Here is a 12,250-nt window from a genome sequence, read left to right as displayed (position 1 = left end):
ATGTAGATCTAGTAGTACCAGCACTGATATTCTTCCAGAATCAGAATTTAAGCAAATATAATTTATTATCTTAATGAGTGCTGTCTCTGTGCTGTGATGCGGTCGGAAACCAGATTGAAAATTGTCCAGGTATCCATTTGAGTTTAAGTATTTGTTCAGCTGATTAAAAACTACCTTTTCAATAATCTTGCCCATAAAAGGAAGATTTGATATTGGTCTATAATTGCTCAAAATGTTGTTATCAAGATTGCTCTTGTTCAGGAGGGGCTTAACAACTGCAGTTTTCAGGGAGTTTGGAAACATCCCAGAAAAAGTGAGGCGTTCACCACTTCTAAGAGATCTGCTTCTAAACAGTTAAGCACACTTTTGAAAAAATATGTGGGAAGTGTGTCAAGATAGCAGGTTGACGATTTAAGCTTCTGTACTATTTCTTCCAAAATTCTGCTGTCAATTTCTTCTGATTGATGCTGGAGAGAGGGATAATTCATACTCTGTCCAGGTGTGTGTGTGCCATTCAGGTTGAGTAGTTTGGCACACACTACTGATGGATGACGGAGGGAGAAGTAGATGTTGTCCTTTAGCATTCTTGCACCAAGTTTGTTTGGGTGGAGGCCATCCAGTTTAAACAGTTGTCTATGGCCCCAGAAAAAATTGAAATTGTCGATGAAGTTGACTCCTTTTATATTGCAAGATCGTTGTAGCCATGTGTTCAGCCCAAGCAACTGTGAAAACATATTAATTCCTCTTGCTGGGAGTGGTCCACTGATGAACGACTGAACTTTAAGTCATCAAAGTGTTTCAAAGAGTTCACTGAAGTCCTTAAGGAGTTCTGACTGCTCTTTCCGAATATCATTCTTCCCCACATGGATGATGATTTGATTTGCAGTCTTGTGCTCGACCTTGAGCGCCTGTTAGTAGCGGTGCTATCTGCTGGCCGATAAGATCCATGTTCAATCACACTTGGGGATTCCTCACCCACATTCATTAATGCTTCAAATCTGTTCTCAAGGCATATAGGGGGTGGTAGAGAAAGCACCTCACTGACCATCTGATGTCGTAAGCATCAGACAGACAGTAAGTTGTCTGAAGATATATGATGACAGAAACTGTTCTTTCTGTAACTTTGCTTGTTTGTTTCTCAGCAATCATTCATCCCCCTCCAACATGGACCAAAATGGATGGACGGGATTTAGAAATAATCACATTACAATCAGATACGGTGGAATACAAGAACATAGAAACAGCCTTTCTGAAATCCAGCATACACCGTGATGTGAACCCTGTCCAGGTTCAACAGGTAAAATAACTTAGACATGACCAGACATTAGACGTTAGAACACAAGCGTCAGTACTTAAAGTCAAGGGCAATCACAACTCATTCTACGTCCCTAATGTGACTTAATTCAGAATATGGAAATTAAGCATTCTTGTAACTCAAAGTACAGCAAAAACATGGGTTAAATTATCAGGGAATGCACAAATTGTTTAAAAACAATGTATAGATTCAATGCAATGTTTGGATAAATGCATAAAAAGCAGAATATTCAATGAGAAAAACAGGAACTTTTTTTTTCTCCCATGATGCATTAATTGGATGGTTATAAATAAGAGGGACTGATGATGTCAGCTAAAGAAGGTGGTCAAGCAAGAGTTTTAACAATTGGAATAACATGCACTAATGAGAGTTAAGAAATTAAGAGATGATTCTGATTTCATGTCGACTTTACGCTGTTCCGTGTTGACTTTAGGCTCGTGTTTAACAATGTCTGAAATGATTCCAGATCGACAGGATTCAGAGTCAGTCGCAGTGGCAGAGATACTGTGTGCTGAAACAGGCCGTGGATAAGAAATACCCCAAACTGAGAAACGAGTGCCAGCTTTATCACAGAACGACCAAAGAGATATGCCAGAAAATCAACAAGAACGGCTTCAACCGCAGCTTCTGTGGGAGAAACGGTACGTCACATTTGACCCGTAACTGCCCGTTTCTTGCAGCTTCACGATACTGACCTGTCGCATGTGCTCTGTTCTGAAGTGGTCTATCACGGCGAAGGCACCTACTTCGCTAAAGAGGCCTGGTACTCCTGCCAGGACAAGTATTCCAACCCAGACGACAAAGGGCTGAAGTACATCTACCGAGCGCGAGTGGTGACGGGCTCGCTGTGTAAAAGCAGAGAAGGAATGAAGGAGCCGGATCCGATCAACCCTGCAGACCCGCGGGCCGGACTGCACGACTGCGCTGTGGACAGCCTCCAGAACCAGTTCATCTTCGTGGTGTTCTGTGACGCGGGAGCGTATCAAGAGTACCTCATCACCTTCAAATCCATATAGCCCTCCAGCAAACTCTACAAACACACACTGGCCCTGAATGCTGCTGACAGATGGGAGAGTCTTCAGGATATTACCATGACAAACACATGAACGAATGTTTTCACGCATGACTTTCTTCAGTAGGGCTGTCAGCTGCCAAAAATCACTTTATTAATTACATGATACTATATTTGCTGAGAAAAGATAAAAAAATAAAAGATATTTAAAGGGACAGTTCACCCAAAAATGAAAATGGTCATCATTTACTCACCCTCATGTTATTCCAAAACAGTTGCTAGTCCCCATTGACTTCCATAGTAGTTTTTGCCCATGCTATGGAAGTCAATGGAGACCAGCAACTGTTTGGTCACCAGCATTCTTCAAAATATCTTCTTCTGTGGTCAATAGAAGAAAGAAACTCACAGGTTTGGAACATAATTTTCATATTCATGTGAACGGTCTGTGTGACACGAGTAAATCACTGAACCGACAAGTGGTCTTTAGAAGTGAATATAGTCTTATAATCAACCATCACTGACCTCTGTTATGCTTTCATCACCCACTGCCACATGCTCTCGTGCTTTGTTTTTAAAAAGCGTTTCCCATTACTAAAAGAGGAGCATTATGAGTATCATTTTTACTGCATTATTTTTGTTCATTAATCAGTTGACAGCCCTACCGGAGAATGAGCTGCACTTCATTCTGAGCGTATGAAACTTTGATACACAAATGTTTGCTTCTATCTGAAAATGTATAATGCTAATAAACACATTTGTAATCTGCCTCGACTGACCTTCTGATCTCTGTGAGGTGAGCATCGTCCTGAAGCAGAACTCATAACTCTTAAAGAAACCGCACAAATGATACAGTCAAAGAATGAGAACCCAAAATACTTTTACCTTTAATATGAATTACAAAACATGATCATACTGAGTACAACAGATAATAGTAACCGGATGAATTTTTGCAAACGATTGTCACATGATTAATAAATTTGTACGCATTAATGAAAACACACAGACAGTTCTAGAAGATTAAACAGAAGCACAAAATCAAAAGAGAAGAATGACTGCAGTCGAAGCGTTTCGTTGAAAAACATTTTATTCTATCGTTAAAGGATCAAGTAGCATCTGTGCTCAAACTAGTAGAAAGACATTCTGTTGCCGAGGCGGTTTATGACGCTGTGGGGTTAAACCACCATATAAAACACCACAAACCCTCGGATATTCACAACAGACTGCATTCACAGCGGCGGTCACTGTATTAAATCAATGCTGGCGATAACAGATGCATCAAAGCCTGGAACCTGTGTTTCTCCAGCCTGGAGTTGTCCTGGCTGAAGTGTCTGTTAAAGCGAGTTAGCTAACCTGATCTGATTTACCCATGCGGTGGAGCCGGAGGGAAGGGGAGGAAATCAGCCCTAAATGATCAACCCACCGTTAAGACTGACACACACTCAAAGCACAGAAGCTGGCCACGCTACATCTGCTGCGTGGAGTTCCCATTCCACGTGTTGTTGTCGTCCTCGTTGTCTTCTTGAGTCCGTAGCCGGTATATTTTCCCATCTTTCTTGAAGTCCTCAGGCCTCTTCTCAAGAACCCTCTTACGAACCGCATCTCTGGAGCGGAAAACAGCAGAAATTATTCTGTATCTCAATGACACAAAATAGTCAGTGTCTAGAAAAATCAAGTTTGTGAGTTCACAGTGAGTCACAATGTGATTACACATAAAGGGGTCATGAACTTAGAAACCAAAATTCCCTTGATCTTTTGACATATACAGTTAGGTCCACATATATTTGGACACTCGCACAATGTTTATAATTTCAGCTCTGTATGCCACCAGAATAGAATTAAAATTAAACAAAGATGTGACTGAAGTGCAGACTTTAAGCTTTAATTCAAGGGCTTGAACACAAATATAACATAAAATGCTTAGGATTTACAACCATTTTTATACACAGTCCCCCCATTTTCAGAGGCTCAAATGTAATTGGACAAATAAATGTAATCATAAATAAAAAATTGTCTAAAACATTTTTGATATTTTGTTGCAAATCCTTTGCAGGCAATGACTGCCTTACGTCTGGAGCTCATGGACATCAGCAGAGACTGGGTTTCTTCTTTGTGATGCTTTGCCAGGCCTTTACTGCAGCTGTTGTGTGTTGGTGGCTCTTTCTGTCTTTAGCGTTGTCTTCAGCGAGTGAAATGCATGCTGAGATCAGGAGATTGACTCGGCCATCGCAGAATATTCCACTTTTTTACCTTCAGAAACTCCTGGGTTGCTTTTGCTGTATGTTTTGGGTCATTGTTCATGTGTACTATGAAGCGCCGCTCAATCAGCTTTGCTGCATTTGGCTGAATCTGAGCAGAGAGTATATCTCTATACCCTTCAGAGTTCATCCGGCTGCTTCTGTCTCATCATCACTAAACAGCAGTAACCCAGAGCCACTGAAGCCATGCACGCTCATGCATCACACTGCTCCGTGTTTCACAGATGATGTGTGTGCTTTGATCAGGAGCTGCTCCAAGCCTTCTCCAGACTCTTTCTTTCCGTCGTTCTGGTACAGCTTGATCTTTATTTCTGCCGTCCAAAGAATGCTTTTCCAGAAGTGCTCTGGCTTTTTTTAGATGTTTTTTTGGCGAAGTCTAATCTGGCCTTGTTTGCAGCTTGTGGTGAAGCCTCTGTGTTTGCTCACAGGGTGTACTTTAAGCCCATATTCATATGATATAAATGTAACTTGAATATGTTTTGGTCAGCAGCTAAAATAATAAAAATTGTGCCGTGTCCAAATATATATGGACCTGACTGTAAGAGGTCATTGCACTATAAAAACATCCTGTAACTTTCCGAACTTAAAACTTTCTTGGTAGTATAAGGTATAAAGGTGACTCGACTAGTCTGAAAACAGCTTATGTTGAAGCCGATCTGCCAAAACCACAGTTCGTGGAATGTTCGACTCTATGATGTAATAGTGTGGATAAGCACCGCCTCCACAGAAGATGATCGATATCACTAGGCTTGTTTGAAATGAGCAAAATCTGCGCAGAACCGATCACCGGTGATCACCGCGAGATGCATGCCAGTTAGAAAAGTGTCCGAGTTACGTCCGACTTGCTCTGATGTCATGCTGACGTGTGCCAAAAAACTCTCGCGACAGCGAGGCGACTGTGTTGGATTGCTCTCCACCGACTGCACTGACCAAAAGCATGATGGGAAACGACTGACTGAAGACACAGCTTTATGCTCATTAGTCCAGACAACCGTGATGCTGCGTTCTCTTCTAAAATTTTGTAATTTTTATCTGGTTCCATGCGATTATGTATTTAAATTATGCATGAATGTTCCCAAACACTGTGACAGTGCGATCTCTGTGTGAGTTATGCGATTGTTGTCATATTTCTATAAAACTCTAAAATACATGTTTGTATTAAAGTAAAAATGGATGATAAATACACCTTTCGCATGGAATTAAATAGCAAGCACTTTTGAGTGTCTTGTTCATCATATTTATTTTTTATATAAAAGCAACAGAACTGAAATTATATCATGTTAATTAGCAACACAGCACGTGAGTGTGAATAACGCGATATCTGCCTTTGATCTCGTTGTTATCTGCTCCACTTCGAGAGGGCAGAACTGTCCGGAGTTGCATCTCAAACAAGCCTACTGCCTGTTTAGCCCCGCCCACCGATTCTACATCACTGTCTGTTTAGCCCCGATTCTACGCTGATCGCCTTCCTTCTGATCCCAGCGTTAAGAAAGAGTGAATGAACTTTATTTTTAATTAAGTTCCAGACCCCGTCAGTAAGAACTCAGTCCTTTGTTCACTTCATTTTTATCGCAGATTCGTTTACAAACAAGGCACAGTTCGACGTGGGATTTTCAGAAACACTGAAACTAAAAGACGGACTCTTAGCCAATCACAGCAGTGGGCGTTTACTTCCGAGTCTACAATCCTCCACTCCTATTCAAACAGAGCGTTCTGATGAGGGGGTTAAAAACAGCACAGAAAATAGCCCATTACGTCTAAATGATGATGTTTTTTGATGTAAAAATCTTGATAACATTATAAGTGGAGCTCAGAGAACAGTGCAAAATAAACAGAGGCAGTTCATGACCCCTTTAATGTGAGGTAACTGGAGTCACAGAGAGGTCACAGACACACCGACGCACCTCTTTGGTTCTGCGGCGGCGCCGGAGCCGAATGCGTTCTGGGCAGTGGGTGGAGCAGGAGCAGGAGCAGGAGCAGGAGCAGGAGGAGCGCTGCTGAACAGGAATCCGCTGATGAACCTCCAGACGGACAGCAGCGGGTACAGCAGTGACCCCAGCGCCGCCCAGACGCCTCCGGACGCAGACGAGCGCACCACAGCACTGCTGGACTGCTGCAGGGACCAATCACACGACAGCATTCACGCGTCATGTGACTACATCACCACAACCCTACACAGCTTATCATCACAAGCTTTCTGAAATGTTATGCATTTTAAATTAAACATGCAAATGAGGCATTGTCTAATATTCATTAATTTGCATACATTGAGAACATAAAACTGAACTTTGGATGAAGCCAGGATCAAAATTCTTGTGTGATTTTGTTGTCATATTCGAGTTAAAGATTTTTACAGAGAAGATTTTGAGTTTCTCTTTTTATCACTAGGGCTGCATGATTAATAGAATGCGATTGTCGTGCGTATCTTTTGAGTCGTTTGAGTAGTTTATAACGTGCATTTGGAAAAGCAACATGGGTCAAACATCTTTCCAAACATGAGAAGCATTTATGAACCTCTTGTCCCACAAAATACCACATTTTATAACATGTTTTTATTCCAAACTCACTTAGCATTGCATTATAAATGTACTTTATTATAATGGAAATTATAATAAAAAGAACTCCGATAAATCATATATTGTCGTAGTCGTGTGTTTATTAGTCACGTTGAATCAATGAAAGCAGTTCAATCTTCTGTTTATTCAGCTAGCGCTGTAGGGATTGCCTGGGTTTCTTCTGCGGCGTGTATTTGGAGTTTCTCTGGCCTTCAGATAGAGATTTACTACTGATCACAGAACCCTGCTTCACTGACAAGATGCGCATGACTTATCAGCTTTTGACTAATATCGATTGCGATTTCATTTCGATTAATCGTGCAGCCCTATTCATCACTGCATAAATCAGTGGTGTCTGACAAAAAAATAAAAATAAATTTTAGAGAAAACATGACTTGTTATTGTTTGAGTGATGTCTATGTGAGCATGTATATGAGTGTGAGAGTGTGTGAGTGAGTGTGTGTGTGAGAGAGAGTGTGCGAGCGTGTGTGTGTGAGAGTGTGCGAGCATGTCAAGTCAAGTCAAGTCACCTTTATTTATATAGCGCTTTTAACAATACAGATTGTGTCAAAGCAACTGAACAGCATTAATTAGGAAAATAGTGTGTCAATAATGCAAAATGACAATAGTAAACAAATTTTTCAGTTAAAGACAGTTCATCATTGAATTCAGTGATGTCAACATCCAGCTCATTTTAAATAGTATCTTTGCAATCAAGTCAACGGTATCGCTGGAAATGAAGTGTCCCCAACTAAGCAAGCCAGAGGCGACAGCGGCAAGGAACCAAAACTCCATCGGTGACAGAATGGAGAAAAAACCTTGGGAGAAACCAGGCTCAGTCGGGGGGCCAGTTCTCCTCTGACCAGACGAACCAGCAGTACGGAAAAATCAATTTAAGACGTAATAAAACAGACGATGAACACTATTAACAGCAATTATTATATGATGCAATCAAACTTATAGCAAAATGTGGTAGTTCTGTATGTTGTTTCAGGGTTGGCATCATCTGAGGTCATGTGAGCGTGTGTGTGAGAGAGTGCGAGCGTGTGTGAGTGAGTGTGTGCAAGTGTGAGTGTGTTAGAGAGTGACTGTGTGTGAGAGAGTGTGAGTGTGTGTGAGAGTGAGCAAGCATGTGTGAGTGAGTGTGAGTAGGTGTGAGAGAGTGTGAGTGTGTGTGAGAGAGTGTGAGTGTGTGTGAGAGTGAGCAAGCATGTGTGAGTGAGTGTGAGTAGGTGTGAGAGAGTGTGAGTGTGTGTGAGAGAGTGTGAGTGTGTGTGTGAGAGCGTGTGTGTGTGTGTGCGCGAGCGTGTGTGAGTGTGCGAGCATGTGTGAGTGAGTGTGTGCAAGTGTGTTAGAGAGTGTGGAAGTGTGAGTGTGTTAGTGTGAGTGCGTGTGCGAGCGTGTGTGAGTGTGCGAGCGAGTGTGTGCAAGTGTGAGTGTGCTAGAGAGTGTGAGTGTGTGTGAGAGAGTGTGAGCGTGTGTGAGTGTGTGTGTGAGTGTGCAAGCGTGTGTGTGCAAGTGCGAGTGTTAGAGAGTGTGAGTGTGTGAGAGAGTGTGAGCGTGTGCGAGCATGTGTGAGTGTGCGAGCGAGTGTGTGCAAGTGTGAGTGTGTTAGAGTGTGAGTGTGTGTGAGAGAGTGTGAGCATGTGTGAGTGTGTGTAAGTGTGCGAGCGTGTGTGTGTGTGCGAGCGTGTGTGTGTGCGCGAGCGTGTGTGTGTGCGCGAGCGTGTGTGTGTGCGCGAGTGTGTGTGAGTGAGTGTGTGCAAGTGTGTGAGAGAGTGTGAGTGTGTGTGCGAGCGTGTGTGTGTGCGCGAGCGTGTGTGTGTGCGCGAGCGTGTGTGTGTGCGCGAGCGTGTGTGTGTGCGCGAGCGTGTGTGTGTGCGCGAGCGTGTGTGTGTGCGCGAGCGTGTGTGTGTGCGCGAGCGTGTGTGTGTGCGCGAGCGTGTGTGTGTGCGCGAGCGTGTGTGTGTGCGCGAGCGTGTGTGTGTGCGCGAGCGTGTGTGTGTGCGCGAGCGTGTGTGTGTGCGCGAGCGTGTGTGTGTGCGCGAGCGTGTGTGTGTGCGCGAGCGTGTGTGTGTGCGCGAGCGTGTGTGTGTGCGCGAGCGTGTGTGTGTGCGCGAGCGTGTGTGTGTGCGCGAGCGTGTGTGTGTGCGCGAGCGTGTGTGTGTGCGCGAGCGTGTGTGTGTGCGCGAGCGTGTGTGTGTGCGCGAGCGTGTGTGTGTGCGCGAGCGTGTGTGTGTGCGCGAGCGTGTGTGTGTGCGCGAGCGTGTGTGTGTGCGCGAGCGTGTGTGTGTGCGCGAGCGTGTGTGAGTGTGCGAGCGTGTTTGAGTGAGTGTGAGAGTGTGAGCGTGTGTGTGAGTGAGTGTGTGTGAAAGTGCGAGTGTGTGTGAGAGTGCAAATGTGTGTGTGAGTGTGCGAGCGTGTGAGTGAGTGTGAGTAGGTGTGAGTGAGTGTGTGTGAGAGAGTGTGAGTGCGAGTAGGTGTGAGTGAGTGTGAGTGAGAGTGTGTGCGAGCGTGTGTGTGAGTGAGTGTGAGAGTGTGAGTGTGTTTGCGAGCGTGTGAGAGTGCGAGCGTGTGTGAGAGTGCGAGCGTGTGTGAGTGAGTGTGTGCAAGTGTGAGTGTGTTAGAGAGTGTGAGTGTGTGTGTGAGAGTGTGAGTGAGGGTGAGTAGGTGTGAGTGAGTGAATGTGTGTGAGAGAGTGTGAGTGTGTGTGAGTGTGCGAGCGAGTGTGTGCAAGTGTGAGTGTGTTAGAGAGTGTGAGTGTGAGAGCGTGTGTGACAGAGTGTGAGTGTGTGCAAGTGTGAGTGCGTGTGAGAGAGTGAATGTGTGTGAGAGAGTGTGAATGTGTGTGAGAGATTGTGCGAGTGTGTGTGTGAGTGAGTGTGAGAGTGTGAGTGTGTGTAAGTGCGAGCGTGTGAGAGTGCGAGCGTGTGTAAGTGTGAGTGAGTGTGTGCAAGTGTGAGTGTGTGAGAGAGTGTGTGAGCGTGTGAGAGTGTGTGAGCGTGTGAGAGTGAGTGTGAGTAGGTGTGAGTGAGTGTGTGTGAGTGTGTGTGTGTGTGTGTGAGAGAGAGAGTGTGCGAGCGTGTGTGTGAGTGTGAGTGAGGGTGAGTAGGTGTGAGTGAGTGTGAATGTGTGTGAGAGAGTGTGAGTGTGTGTGAGTGTGTGTGTGTGTGTGTGTGAGTGAGAGAGAGAGAGAGAGAGAGTGTGCGAGCGTGTGTGTGAGAGTGTGAGTGTGTGTGCGAGCATGTGTGAGTGCGAGTGTGTGTGAGAGAGTGTGAGTGTGTGTGTGTGTGTGTGTGCGAGCGTGTGAGTGAGAGTGTGAGTGTGTGCGAGTGTGTGTGTGTGTGTGCGAGTGTGTGTGCGTGTGTGAGTGAATGTGAGTGCGAGTATGTTTGAGAGTGCAGATGTGTGTGTGAGTGTGCGAGCGTGTGTGCGAGTGTGAGTGAGTGAGTGAGCGAGAGTGAGTAAGTGTGAGTGTGTGTGAGTGTGCGAGCGTGTGTGTATATACAGGTTTATTTATTCTGATAGGGACTTAAACCTGAATACACACAGACTCAAGGGGCCTCGTGTCACGGTGGGGACCTAAATTGAGGTATGGGTAAACTAGCTAATAAATCACACAGAATTAAGCTTTTTGAAAATCTAAAACTGCACAAAGTTTCCTGTAAGGGGTAGGTGTTGGTGTAGGGCAATAGAATATAAGCTCTGTACAGTAGAAAAACCATTACGCCTATGGAATGTCCCCACAAGGATAGCAAACCAGACATGTGTGTGTGTGAGAGAGAGAGTGTGTGTGTGTGTGTGTGAGTCTCACAGGAAGAAGCACGATGGAGGCACTGGGGGTCAGTTCCAGCTCCAGCAGTGATTTCTGCAGATCTTCAGCTGTGAACTCTCTCCGGGGGAACATGGTGGCCAGAGAGAACTGACCGTATCGGTTCCCCACCTCCTGCATGAAGACACAGACTCATGAGCGTCACATGCCTGTGTAGAGCTTCTGACACGACCATTATAAAGTTATTAATAAAGTCATATCGCGGACGCTGACCTGAGCGGCGAACTGCCGGGCCTCCTGCAGACACGTCTGTGACGGGAACTGGTTTGTGAAGGACGAGCCGTCAGGCAGACGGAACTGAATCCTGGCAAACGCACTGCGACCAGCAGAGGAAAACATCGTCAAGACTAATGATCATCAGTGCAGAAACCTGCTCATCAGCATTCAATTAATTCAGTCCCACAAAACCACAATCAGCTCTATTCTGTTATTCTGTTCTGTTGTGCCTAAAGAAAATAAAGCCTTACTGTAAAGTGCATAATGCTAGCATTTGTTGTACTGAATTTAATTCATGCAGATTTATTTTAAGCCAGAGTCCAGAAATACTTATTAGGGATGCCTATTAGGGAAGTTCTAATTGTACAGCACTTTTCATACGCGAGATACATGCTTCACAAGATAAAATAGGAGCATGAAACAAACACTGGCAATATGATTTCACACAATAACTATATAAATCATTTAACTTTAACTCGCCTTTTAAAAAATTAACGCTTGAAGCCTCTTTCACTTCAATTGCAAGACAATTCTTTACTTAAGATTTAGTGTGTAGTGGCCAAAGAGCAGCGCTGGACTGCATCGCAGCATTATTTGTCGCTACAGTGATGAGAACAGCACAGTCCCGCAGGATCTGCACACATCGAGCGTCACCTCCTCTCTCGCTGCGCAGCGTCTCTCCGCGCCTCCTGTTCTGTGGCTCTGGCCTGCAGCGCTGCGATCCGAGCCGTCTCTGCGTCCAGCTGAGTCTGAGCGTAACGCGCCGCTCTGTCTGCGCGGTCCTGCGGACGAAACAGTCTCATCATCCAGATCCAGAAACACACCAGGAGCCAGGGGCCAGGGGCATAAACTCAGCCATCATGTTAAGACTGTCTTAAGAACTAGTTTGACCACCTAGCAGCTGCCAAGGTGTAACCAGTCTTACTTTTCCAATACAAATAAAACCAATCTACCTTTTCATAACGGAATTTAAAAAGTTACTTTTTAAGACTAGTCTAAATAGTTTATGCAACCGGCCCCAGATTTACTGAAGAGGGCAAATTAGCGTTAGAGTGCAGTTCTGTA

General features: G+C 44.7%; 1 protein-coding gene and 1 pseudogene across 1 annotated transcript in view; one reads left to right on the top strand and one right to left on the bottom strand.

Annotated features, from left to right (window-relative positions):
* Positions 1-2,547, top strand: part of LOC107685464 (poly [ADP-ribose] polymerase 14-like) — a 10,024-nt pseudogene extending 7,477 nt beyond the window's left edge.
* Positions 2,548-3,271: 724 nt separating this feature from the next.
* Positions 3,272-12,250, bottom strand: part of LOC107685417 (UBX domain-containing protein 4-like) — a 17,053-nt gene continuing 8,074 nt past the window's right edge. Inside the window, exons 9-13 of the mRNA XM_016481993.1 lie at positions 11,840-11,967; positions 11,183-11,285; positions 10,952-11,083; positions 6,487-6,695; positions 3,272-3,928 (exon numbers count right to left, since the gene is read on the bottom strand). Of these exons, the coding sequence (XP_016337479.1) occupies positions 3,790-3,928; positions 6,487-6,695; positions 10,952-11,083; positions 11,183-11,285; positions 11,840-11,967 (711 nt within the window). The 3' untranslated portion in view covers positions 3,272-3,789. The remainder of the gene's footprint in view (positions 3,929-6,486; positions 6,696-10,951; positions 11,084-11,182; positions 11,286-11,839; positions 11,968-12,250) is intronic.

Source organism: Sinocyclocheilus anshuiensis, unplaced genomic scaffold (genome assembly GCF_001515605.1).
Source record: "Sinocyclocheilus anshuiensis isolate Anshui unplaced genomic scaffold, SAMN03320099.WGS_v1.1 scaffold661, whole genome shotgun sequence".
Taxonomy (NCBI): domain Eukaryota; kingdom Metazoa; phylum Chordata; class Actinopteri; order Cypriniformes; family Cyprinidae; genus Sinocyclocheilus; species Sinocyclocheilus anshuiensis.
This window is presented reverse-complemented; position numbering and strand designations above follow the sequence as displayed.